This window comes from Chaetodon auriga, chromosome 18 (genome assembly GCF_051107435.1).
Source record: "Chaetodon auriga isolate fChaAug3 chromosome 18, fChaAug3.hap1, whole genome shotgun sequence".
Taxonomy (NCBI): Eukaryota; Metazoa; Chordata; class Actinopteri; order Chaetodontiformes; family Chaetodontidae; genus Chaetodon; species Chaetodon auriga.
In genome coordinates, this window is record NC_135091.1 from 6,799,411 (window position 1) to 6,811,740 (window position 12,330).

At 45.1% G+C, this 12,330-nt stretch overlaps 1 protein-coding gene across 1 annotated transcript in view; it reads left to right on the forward strand.

Annotated features, from left to right (window-relative positions):
• The window catches only part of fut8b (fucosyltransferase 8b (alpha (1,6) fucosyltransferase)), an 80,194-nt gene that overhangs the window by 50,343 nt on the left and 17,521 nt on the right, over nt 1-12,330 (forward strand). The window contains exons 3-5 of the mRNA XM_076755687.1: nt 3,169-3,287; nt 4,386-4,548; nt 8,219-8,333. Of these exons, the coding sequence (XP_076611802.1) occupies nt 3,169-3,287; nt 4,386-4,548; nt 8,219-8,333 (397 nt within the window). The remainder of the gene's footprint in view (nt 1-3,168; nt 3,288-4,385; nt 4,549-8,218; nt 8,334-12,330) is intronic.

The following is a 12,330-nucleotide window of genomic DNA, read 5'->3' on the forward strand; positions in this document are numbered from 1 at the left end:
CAGTATCTCCCCCCACCTTTCCGCCCCCCCCTCCCTTGAGTCAGAGTTTTTCTCATCTGTTACCTCTCCTGTATCGTTTGATTAAGACGCTGTTAAATCCAGCTGCTGCGTCTAGTCTCCGCTTCGGGTCCTCCAGAGATACCGTCAGGGATCATTTGTGTATTTGCGTACGGTGTTTGCCTCCTTCCTGTGCGTGTGGGTGTCTGTGGGTTTTGATACCGCTGAGTGTTTGGATATATTTTATATCTACATATCTTTGTTGGGGATGCTTGTGTTTTGCCTGCACCAGCAATGTGTCTCAGCAGTTTACGTCTCTCTGGAGCACGTTAGCTAACCTCTGTACCGCGTCGCTATTCATTAGCCTGTGCTGATCTGGCCTATTTCCTCTGCCTTGTTCAAGGAGATATCATGTTACAGTTTTAGCACCACTTAAAACCCTTGGGAAATGATGTCACTAGGAAATAGTCCTGCTTCCTGTACAGTGGTGTAACTAGCAGGTTGGGGTGTGGCCTTTGAGAAATCCTGCTGAGGATTGTTTGAACAGACTTAGCTGTGAGAACAGATCGGAGAGTTGATACTTGGAAAGGAAATACACCTGGGTCTTATTTCAAAATATGTCAGACAGCAAAAAAAAGCGGCACACCACAGATTTCACATAGAGAGGAAGCAGTAATTTAAGACATACAAATAAATACCCATGATGCCACAAAGGTATGGAAAGGATTATTCTTATCCATCACAAGGTTACATAATGCAGGAGTTAACACATCCTCCCTTTTCTCCTCAGTTATTTCCATGACTTTGAAGCACAATGCTCAGTTAGTGCTCAGTGAAGTGGGAGGCCAGGGCTTCTCAGGGGCCGAGGCTCGAACAGCGAAGGGGGAGTTGTGCAGCAAGAAGGGCTGTTGCAACTTTAAAAGTCTCATCTTTATGCCTGCCAGCGACTGATGTTCCTCACTCAGCGAGCAAATTGAGTTTGCATGCCTTGATGACTCATTAACGTGGCCTTTGCAGCACTTCACCAATGCCCCTGTGCATTCGAACATATTCCATTTTTAATGGTTTTATGTAGAGGAATTGATTTGGTGTAATGTCACTGGAAGTTCTTTTTTCTCCTTGGCTGACTTGAAATACATGTTTTGAGCATGTCCAAGTGCTTGGTTGTGTTTCTATTACGTGCATGCAGCAGCTATTCATAGTTCATCGACACAGAGCTGTGAGCCCTATTTATATCTTATCAGGGAGTCATAATTGACCAAACAGTGAAAACATGCATTTTTCACACAGATCACTTTACATGTTTCCACTTGCAAGTAGCTTATTACATTAATGTGGAAAACATTAAATGAACTTAAAGGCTGCCCGAACATCATTTCAACTATAATGAGCAATTAGACTTTGCGAGATTATCGGCCAGAAATTTTCAGAGCCTTTTAAGTTTGATGCTTTTCAGCACAGATCTCAGTCACGCGTGTTTGCATTTTATTAAGAAAAAGCCACACAAACCGTATAGCCGATTCATGCCCGGATGCCAGTGGAAGAGAATGATTAGTTGTTTGGGAGCCATGTGCATGTTTGGTTTGACAATGGGTCTTTTTAGTCCCACTTCACACAAATAAAAAAGAACAGGCCACTGTGGCCACTGCAGCACCAATCAGCATACAGTAATAATGAAAGGGAATTTCCACTGCGGCTGCAGATAAATGGCCAAAGTACAGTAACAAATTATATTTAATCTGTTTACTGCACTTGAATGGCTTTGACGTAGTTTTATTTTTTTAATTGGCAAGTTAATGTTATCGCAGTGTGTTTTCACTTATCTATTTTCCTCCACTAAATTCAATTTGTATCCACTGCAGAGTCACTGTAGTGGATTCCCACACAGCTGAATGAAGGAAGGCCTTGGCACAAAAGGCACTCATCCTTAGAGCCATCAAACAGTCAAAGAGAATAGTAATTTCTTCTTTTTTTGTACAGTTTTTAAAACAAAGTCACAAAGAAATGGCATCTAACCGCTACTTGTTCCCATAATTTGACACTCAGTGAATCGACTAGTCATTGGATACAATGTTTGGCTGTATTGTACAGAAGTAGATGGGCTGGACCTAACAAACGTGGGAAATGATCCAGCACTTTGAGTCCTTTTTGAGCTTAAAATAAATAAACGGGGACGGGGCCCCAGGAGGCTCCATTGTGGTGTCTCAGGGAATGAAATGGAATTTTCACTAGTGAATGCTTAAAGACGCCAGCCGTCACAGCTCAGTTTTCACTGCAGCTCTCAAGTCTGGCAACACCCAAATGAGAATGGAGTCACCCCAGTAAGATACAGTACAGATCAGACTGAGCAGCAGACACCCCCACTGCTTCTCCAAACTCCCGCACCTCCTTAATGACGATTTAAACAAAGTGTTGTCCACACAGATTCAGCCAGACACAGATTTTGGATGATGTGAGAGGAATTTCACAACACAACAGCCGTCATGTTTTTCCAAACTGAAAACCATGAGCAAAGATTAATAACAGCCGTCCAAGTGTGGTATGTCCATCCAGTCCGGTGTAGGAATGGTTGTTGTTGAGGTGAAGAAGAAAACAAACTCATTCCTGGTGCTAAAAGACCAAAGTGAGTCGAAATCAGTCTGATCTCGGTCCTCTTGTTCAGTTTGTTTTGCACTGGAAAGATCAAGTGTAATCTTGTCATTAGGGTTGCAGATGGTCGTATGATAATTGACAGTTTTCATTGCATGTGCATTTCCTTATCTACAGTATTGAGTCCAAAGAACATAAATTAGAATAAAGCATTTGTTCCCCTTCAGTTTTCATTCCTTTAAGGGTTATTGTAACTGATGATGATAATACTCTGTGTGTAACGTTATATACTGTGATTGTACTGTGACAATCTCATACTGTTGTAATCATGTTTTTACAGGTTATCCAGTAATTTTACATTGAGCTAGAGCTGAACCAGATGCTTAGTCAGCAATTTTAATGTTTTTTTTTTTTTTTCCATTACTTAAAGGAATTTTGCAAGAAAAATTGAAAAATGTACAATTCCAGCACAGTGTATCTGCACAGTTGGACATGTTTGCGCACTCTTCCTGCTGTCAATGTGCACATGCTCCCATGCTCATCCGTTGCATCCTCTCTCTCCTTGTGTCTTCCACCCCCCAGGATACCAGAGGGTCAGGCAGAAGCCGGGTCCCAGGCTGCAGTGAGACTGCGCTCCCTGGAGGACCAGTTAACCAGAGCCACAAAGAAGATCCAGAGCCTCCAGAAACTCACTGGAGATGGTAAACAGGGCAGGGCTGTCTGAAAGGTTGCAGGAAAGGATTTGGCACAGGCCTTGGAAATATGAAAGGATTGATTTTGACGGCACAGGGGTTGACTATATATGGTATAAAACAAAGTCAAAGGCTCTTGTGAGCCTTCGCCTGAAGCGAGAATCTCAGCCTAGTCCAGCTTTAAACCTGCTGTAGCTCAGGAGCGATGATGGCAGAGCCGCACCGTCCGGGCAACGGCCAGGGTTATGTGTGTATTTGCCACTCTAAGCAGTGGTCAGAGGGGCAGGGAAGCTGTCAGGTGAGCGGGGAAATGTGTGAATGAAGTGGAAGCGTTGTGAATGCCCCAGTGGCAGAATGGGAGAGAGAGTGAGAGAGAGAGAGAGAGGGGAAAAGAGACAGACAGAGAAAATAAAGAAGGACATGTGAGCGTGGAGGGCAGCACGAGGTCAGCCTTTCCATCTTGCCGCAGGGGAAGAAAAAGCTAAAAATACCCTCCAGCTTTTTTCCACCAAGGGAGGGAGTGAGAAGAGAAGAGAGTGCGAGATAGGAGGGTAAAAAAGAGCGCTTTTCCCTCTCCACCACCTCCTCCCGCTTGAGGCTGTCCTTCCCTTTCCTCGATTTTTTTTTTGGTGATTGTTTCTCTCCGCAGAAACCAGAGCAGGCAGCTGTGTTATCCATGTGGGTTACTCCACATTGTTTAGCTCGGGTGGGGTATAGAGTTCCTTTCCTGTTGTTAGGACTGTGTGAGAAAAAACATGAGAGAGAGAGCCATGAGGCACAAAAACAGCGATCAAGTGCTCCTCAATGAGGTCAAAGCAACACCCAGGGACAAAGTATGAAAGAGGAAGATTTCATGGTTATATTCCAAAACCTTGTTTAGTGCCATCACATAATCTAATACTCCTAGATTGCTAAAGACCTCTTGGCATCCTTTTCCCCTGTGTTCCTCCCAGCTGCCTTCCCATGGAGGCGCTGTAAAGTTAACGTCATCGATTTGTTGTTGTGGATGATACCTGTGCCTCAAATGTCATGCCAGCTGAGTATCTTTGTCATGTTTTCATGTGAGCTGTCCTCTTTTAACCCCCCCCCATCACCACCACCTTGCAGGCCCTGGGCCCACTCAGGAGGAGCTGCGGAGGAAGGTGGAGAACGGCGTTAAGGAGTTCTGGTATTTTGTTCGCAGCGAGGTGAAGAAATTGTCCAGCGTTGAGCCCAGCGAGAGGCAGAAGTATGCTGACACGCTCCTGCAGGACCTGGGACACCAGGAGAGGTGGGCTACAGTCGCCTGAACATGCAGGAAATCGTCATATATGTTATTTGGTGTTGCTAACACCTCTACCTCCTTCTAATGATGATCTTAAAGTAAAACTTAAAGCCTGACGCAGCTTGACTTTGTTACATGTGTGTCAGAACTGAACCGACAAAGAATAAATCATTTTGATCACTGATTCATCATGTGGGTAACTTTTAAAGTGTTCTGTGTTTCCACCTAATCAAATTCAGATTGTGTCATCTTTAAGACTAAACATTTAAGCAAACAGAAGACCGAGCAGATTAATCATTAGCTGAAGGTGAATAGATGTCTGCGGTGCTAATGGTCTTCCACATAAGAAACAGCTCCTGGCACTAAGTGTACCGCTGTTTGTAAGCTTGTCCCATTTCTCCTCTGTAGATGCGTTGAGTGTTGATTAGAGGCTCACAGGCTGCTCTTTACCAGCTACTGATGATGTCAAAAGTTGAAGCGAGGGTATTTGCAGGAGAACTTGAAAGCATCACTTGCAGCGGTTGCTGAGAAACAAGGGGCAAAGGTCAAACCCTCCCTGTCATCGGGATGGACGGCTTCCACACAGCTGAATGAAGAAAGGCCTGGCGTCACTTAGCCAAGTGGTTCATAGTAATCCTGCTGAAGTGGCTTACAGGGCCCATTGTCTTAGTCATCGCCGCCTAAGCAGCTTTCCAAAGACTGATTCCTCACCCCGCGCGCACACACATACACATGTAGCCACAGACTTTCACATGCATTCACTTTCCGTCTGTGTTTCTCTGTACGGGCTGCAGGCAAAGGCTGGGAGAGCCAGCACAGATAGAGGCAGAGGTGGAAAGAGCAATGAAATGCTTGACTCGAATAAATGCACCGCTCCCTCATTTAAATTCCGCTCAGGAAGGGGGTGAGGTGCTCGCGTCGAAAAATTTCTCAAGTTAAATAAAAATGTTGCACATTAAAAAAGTGCATAATGGAGAGATTCCAGTTTCACAAGTTTGACATGACGTGAAAGAAAACGTGGGAAAGCTGACAGATATTTGCACAATGGCTCAGCGTTCACATGCCTCCAACGGGAATTAACAGTCTGAGGTTCAAAGTGGAAAGATACTCAGAGCAGTGACATGAAAGTTTTCCATGACAGCAGGTCAAACTCCATCTGCTGGTGAAGCTGACAGTGTGATTGAAAGCTCTCGAGGGGCTAATAAATACACCTTGAGGTGAGATTATTTTCAACTAAATCGATCAAATGATCTTGATCCACCGATTTAAGTCCTCAAACTGTCAATTAGTTTGATCACGGATTATTTTGCTTGTTTGTTTTTTTGATCATTTAGTCTGTAAAATGTCAACAAAGTCAGCTCATGGTGACATTTTCAAATATCTTTATTTATAGTTTTATCAGCAGTCCAAAACTACAGTCAGCTATTCAATGAACTCTTAGGGAAGAGACAAATGCACATGCTTGCAGCCCACTATTTGTCTATAGACCAGTGAAAGAGGACCCTTTGTCTCTCCTCCCTCTGTCTTACATGGCCTGGTGTCATTCTCACCGTAATGTAACCTAAGACCTTGTAATTGCTCTCCCATTGGTGCAGCATCAATACTCAGGAAAGCTACGCTCTGCTGCCAATCCCAGCTGCTGCAGCCTCAGTGGCTACCGTTTGAGCCCATCAGAAGCACCGGGGAAGCCCACAGGCTTCCCGTATGCCCAAGACCACACACTACTACATACAGACACGGGGATGCACACCCACAATATGTACGGGAGTGCAGGACTTTGTGGAAATGTGGCGTTCCCTTGTCTTGCTGCCAAATCCCTCAGGGCTTGTCTGTTGATTCTGTCTTGTTAAGTTTTGCGGCCAGCCAGGTTTGCCTTTCCTTCCCGCAGAGGGTCGCTGATGGCTCCCCTGTGCTCCCCCGGAACAGAATTTGACATCCATTCACACGTTGTGGTTCCAGCTTCAAAATGGGACAATGAGTAATGATACTGTCTCAGTCGTGGAGAAAGGCGCTATTCACCCTGCTGCACTGTTAAAATGGAACGTGCTGCCTTTTTCTGCTTTGTGTGTGTGCGTGCGTGCAAGCGCTGCTGAATATTTGCATAAGAGCTCTCAGTCACACAGGATGTGACTGATTTGGGTCAAAGAAGTGAGTAATAAATTAAGCTTGCATAAGTGTGTGTGTGTGAGAGAGAGAGAGAGTGTGTGTGATGTGTTTGCATCTGCCCTTAGCTGCATATATCAGAGCTCTTGGCCGTGTTTTAAGTGGATGGTCAGGATATTCGGCAGCGTGTGACATGGACACAAATTCTGTCAGAGGCTTGTAGATGGCAGACTTAATCCAAAAAAGAGCTAGACAATGAGAAATACAGTGTTGTCGTTGGTCCAGCGTGACAGAAAAGAGGGGGTCGACTTAAAAATCTACTCAAAAATAAGGCAGCAGACAAGATATGCAAGTATGTAGTGTGAGATATATAAAATATGCAAGTTCACTTAGTGGAGATTGTGTTGACTGGAACTCATCTGCATAGTCAAGGAAGGCTGGGTAGTATTGACAAGGACAATATATGTACACTTATGTTTTGATATTGATCTGGTCTTGAAGCAGTCAGAAACTGTTTATAGATAAATTAACCAGGAGGGAATGTCCTGCTCATTGATTTTCAATGGTCTCAATGGTCTCAATGGTCTCGTACAACCAGGATTATGGAAGCCAATCTGCAATGGAGAGAATACCCGAGAATACTGCGTACCTGAACCCAACACGCATAAATATGTTTTCCCAAAAAAGAGAGCCCTGATCCAAAAGCAGACAGAGGACGGTGTGATCCGATCTGAAGGCCTGAGGATAATCATTCTCATCCAAAATCCAGTTGCCCTGAATAAACCCAGATAAACACCAACACTGGCAGCAGTAAGACGCTTCACATATTCACAAGCAGCCACGGTCAAAAAGCCCAGTAACACATGTCCTGATCACACTCTCCATCTCAGGTGGTTAACAGGAACCTGTGTGTGTGTGTGTGTGTGTGTGTGTGTGTGTGTGTGTGTGTGTGTGTATGTGTGTGTGTGTGTGTGTGTGTGTGTGTGTGTGTGTGTGTGTGTGCGTGCATGCATGTGTGTGTACTAAGACACATTTTTCTCTTGCACACTGAGTTTCAATTGACTTAACACAGTATCTGAAATGTGTGTGTAGAATTTTTGTGTGTGATTGTGTATGTAGAAATCTGTAAATAGCTTTTTTTTTGTAGCGCACACACACTTACACACACACGCGCGATGTAACTGCTGAGGTCACTGTAGTAAACAGTTTTTTGACATTTCTGTCTCTCTGGCTTCCCAACAAGTTGCCCTTTTAATTGCATCATGACCACGAACTCGTTACTGAATCCTTGCCACAAATTAAACGGCTACTATGGGAATTAAGTGCAAGTCGTCGATGTGTTTATTGTGGACATAAGGCCACATATTTCATCATCTAGTCAAGTCGTCCTTAATGTATTTATACTCATCTATTCTCCAGATTTGGCCTAAATCTGGAGAATATGCTGCTATTTTTGCATTGTATTACAAACATTAAAACAACACCCAAGCACCCGACAGAGTTTGTGGCACTCAGTGCCTCTTCAGCTTGTTATTTAAATAATCGAAGTTTTGAATTGTGTCTGTGTTGGCAGGTCCATCATGACAGACCTGTACTACCTCAGCCAGGCGGACGGAGTGGGCGAGTGGAGAATGAAGGAAGCTAAAGACCTGTCGGATCTGGTCCAGAACAGAATCACCTACCTACAGGTATCTACAGACACACCTGCTGCTTAACCAGCTGGCCCTGCTACTGTCTCTTTCACTCACATGCACACAGAGTCGTAAACGCACCCACATGCAGACACAACGACGTTGTAAGCATTTTTGCAAATGTTTCCCTCACACGTACAAACGCGCATATGCGTTTTTCAGGACATCGTTCACACTTGCTTGTCTCATTTGCACCATCCATAACTGTCAGCATCGGTTTCCAGGAGGAGCAGGTGAGGGGTGTGATAGCAGACTGTCTCAGCAGTCGGACCTGACAGGCAGGGTTCTTGTTGCTTGTCAGCGGCTTAGTGACGCATGCGCCAAAACACACATGCAGACTTGCAAAATGACAGATTGGCAGACGCGGCATATGCAGAAATGCAAAAAATGTCTACGCGGGGCAAAGAGACATACACACACACACACACACACACACACACACACACACACACACATTTACTCTGGCTTAGATGCACATATGCTTACAGGTCCACGTGCACAACCTGAGACCCATGACACATCCACTCACCCCCAGCCGGCCCGCTCCCCTTCCCCAGCTCTGGTGCTGCCGGGTTCTCGGGTGGGGCGGTGCGCCGTGGCACCGGGCCCTGCAGCATTAATGAGCCGGTGTGTTTGATGAAGAGGACCCAGTCAGTCTGGCTGGGCGGAGACAGCACCACTAACAGCTGCTGTCACCACCGCTGAGGGATCACACCGCTCCACCAGCTGCCATCACTAATTCATCACACACACACACACACACAGAGTCGTGCACAGATGGATTCACCCACACCTACGCAAGCAAGTGGCGCACACATGCATACACACACACACGCTGAGCCACAAGATTGATGCAAAGAGCGGCCCTGCATATGTGTGTGTGTCTTGCTATCTCTCACACTCACACATCTATATGTACACACACACACACACACAGGCAGACTCCTCCCTCCTGTCCTGCTGTCTCTGCCACCCGTACCAGCCTCTCCCTTCATTCCTGGTTTAACTAACTCCATCTCTGTGTCTGCTCCATCTGGCCACTCACAACATTCAGCGAACACGACTGGCTTCTTCAGATGGGTTTCTGTTGGACATGCTTTTCATCTATTTTTGAACCACGAGTCTTTGTAAAGTGGTGTTAATTAGCAATGCACGCTCTCTAGAGATCACTTGTCAGTCAGTGGGGGTGTCTAGTACCCGCTATAATCAGTATTTTTATGTTAACAGTAGAACATATTGCTATGTGTATGTGAAATATGCTGCTCATAGTCATGAACCCACAGACTTTAGCTTTATAGTGTCTTTTCAGCTTGTCATTTTGGTTTTCTGACCCCAACTTTATTCATTTTCAGTTGCAGCTGTACGCTATCTTCGATGCACCGAATAGCAGCCAAAAGTTAGAATTTAGTGGCGCATTTAACTATCTGCTAGATGCATAAAAGGCAAATGTCTGCAACATCTGGTGTATGTTTACAGCAGAGCCAAAGAGAAGTGGAGTGAGAGCATTCATCATCACATAGTTATGATATTGAAGACTTAAGAAGACGTTGTGTTGTGACACAGTAATAGTGAACCAAAGCTCGAGTGTGAAATCTATGCATCGTGCTGGCTTTTGTTTTCCGCATCTCGTTCAGTGCGTACATGCATCCATCCCTGTAAATCCCTTGTGCGTGGGTACACAATTTGAATCCAGCAGCAGAAAGGGCGAACTCAGCAAGTCACAATGAAATAGAAACATTTGCAGAATGTCAAACATTGAATGGAATATTGCCAGCAGTAAATGGTACAAAACTGGGTTTCATTTAATAAAAATCTTGTTGAAATGATAAAAACTTCCGTTAATGACATTTGAACCTTCTCTAGGTGGAGCTCATTGACAGTTCAGTAATGACCCAGTCCCTCTTACTGATGCACTGTTGCTTCTTCAAGCGTGAAAGGTGTCAACAACCTGTGCACTACAGGTGGTTTTCCTCTAAAGGGGTCCATGAGAAAAATACAGAACTTCAGCGAGCTGAATATACGGTGAATCTACTGGCAACAGAGAGGAGCAAAACAGACATTTACCTATACAAAGCCTTACTTTAGACTTCAAGTGTGAGCAGCTTCCTTTCATCTTCCACCGCGGCTTTTGAATGTGGACATCACAGCGGATAATTACCTGAGCTTTACATACAATATCTCTATTTCTCATACCCAGTTGTTCTCAGCCATACTCCCTACATAAACAATGTCACTGTGGTCTCTCTGAGCTGAATCACTCTGCGACTGCCTCTGTTTTTCACACTCAAAAAGCACACCATTTAAACAGGCACTTAACCTACAGTACAGAGCGGTACTCAGAGGCTGCCTTTGTGCACGCATCCGCCGTCATTATCCTTGAACCGAGTCTCTCAGCGGTTCGGAGTCGTTCCAGCCTCATCATTATCAACCGGGAATCCAATGGTGGCCGCCATGACACGTGGCTCGTGCCACGCATTGATCGCCGTGTGCTCAGATGCCGAGCTCTGTCGAGAGGAAAGCTTCACGCGTGCTCTTTTGGTCAGCCACTGTAGGTTATTAGCATGGGAAGTTAGCTTACGTCTATGTGGGTAGTTGTGAACCGGCAGCCTGTAACTCTGAGGAAACACCTGTGGCTTGCTCTGTCAGCTCGATGGCTGCTGTGCTCTGTTCGTGTTATTGAACAGCAGTGGTGGTGATCGGTTTTCAGCACCTAAAGGAGCCTGTCCTCTCCTCTCCTTGCCCCTCTTTTTTTTGTATTGCCCTCCGTCCTCTTTCTTGTTTCATCGCCACTTGTTTCTTTTATCCTCTCATCGCTTTCCTCTTCGCTTCTCTCTCCTCTCCTCCTCCTCCTCCCTCTCTTCCTCGTCTTCTCCTGCTCGTGTGTGATAGGCAGCGTTAGCCGGTGGGTGTCGTGCGGCCTGATTACTGTGAACCATCCACAGCTGCAGCAGCCTAATGAGGAAAACACTCCCATCAGCCGCTAATTGCTGTTTAGGAAGCTGGTTGGCACGAGCGTTGCGGAGTCGCTCAGACCGGCTGCCGAGCGAATCACAAACCGCCCGGCGACTCATCGACAACACAGCATGTGTCACTCTGTTGGTTTCCACTTTTTTGTTGTTTTTTTTTTTTTTTTAGACTAAAATGAAAAATCCTTGTTTCTTCCCCCAGTGCCTCTCATTTGGTATTCTTCCCCTCTTTGACTTTGTGTGATATTGAGGCTAATTTATGGGATGAGGGATTTGGGGGGGGGGGGGGGGGGGGGGGGGGGGGGGGGGGGGGGGGGGGGAGTCAGAGAGAAAGGGGTATGAGGAAAGAAAGAGTGGTAGAAAATAGGCGGGAGGGGAGAGGGTAAAATGATGAAAAAGGCAGGGAAAAGAAGTAAAAGCGGCAGTGACAAGTGAAGGAATGAAGGGATGCAAGAGCAACAAAAAAAGAGATTAAGGAGGAAGAGATATTAAAGGATAAGGCTAGAGATATTCTGTTTTTTTTTATTATTGTCAGCAAAACCCAGGAAAACCCAAAGCCAATGAGTTAGGCCATCTGTCAATACTTTCCGACTTCTCCCGTCTGCTTCCAGCCCGTTGCTTCCTACTGGAGACTTTAATCTTAAAAAACTGGTCACAAATGTATCGTTTATTTTAAAAAAGGCCTGATGATTTCTGAGAACAGCTCAGCTGGGAGATGTGTGTGAGTGCCAAGTCTGCTGTATTTATTTATTAGTCTTATAACAAAACAACCCATAAAATGTTAAGAAAGTAAATATTCTTGTGCTTATTTTCCTTATTATTTAGAGAAATACACCCTTCTCTCTTTGACTGAACTAACTAGCTTAATTGCCTTCTTAACTCATCGGAAAACAAGTTAAACCTCATTCAAACTTGACAGAAATGAAAGAAAACTCACCAAAACCATCTTGGTTTGTCTTTCCACTGTTAGCATCGAGCATGTCAGCATGCTGATGTTAGCATTTAGCTCGAAACACTGATAATATCCA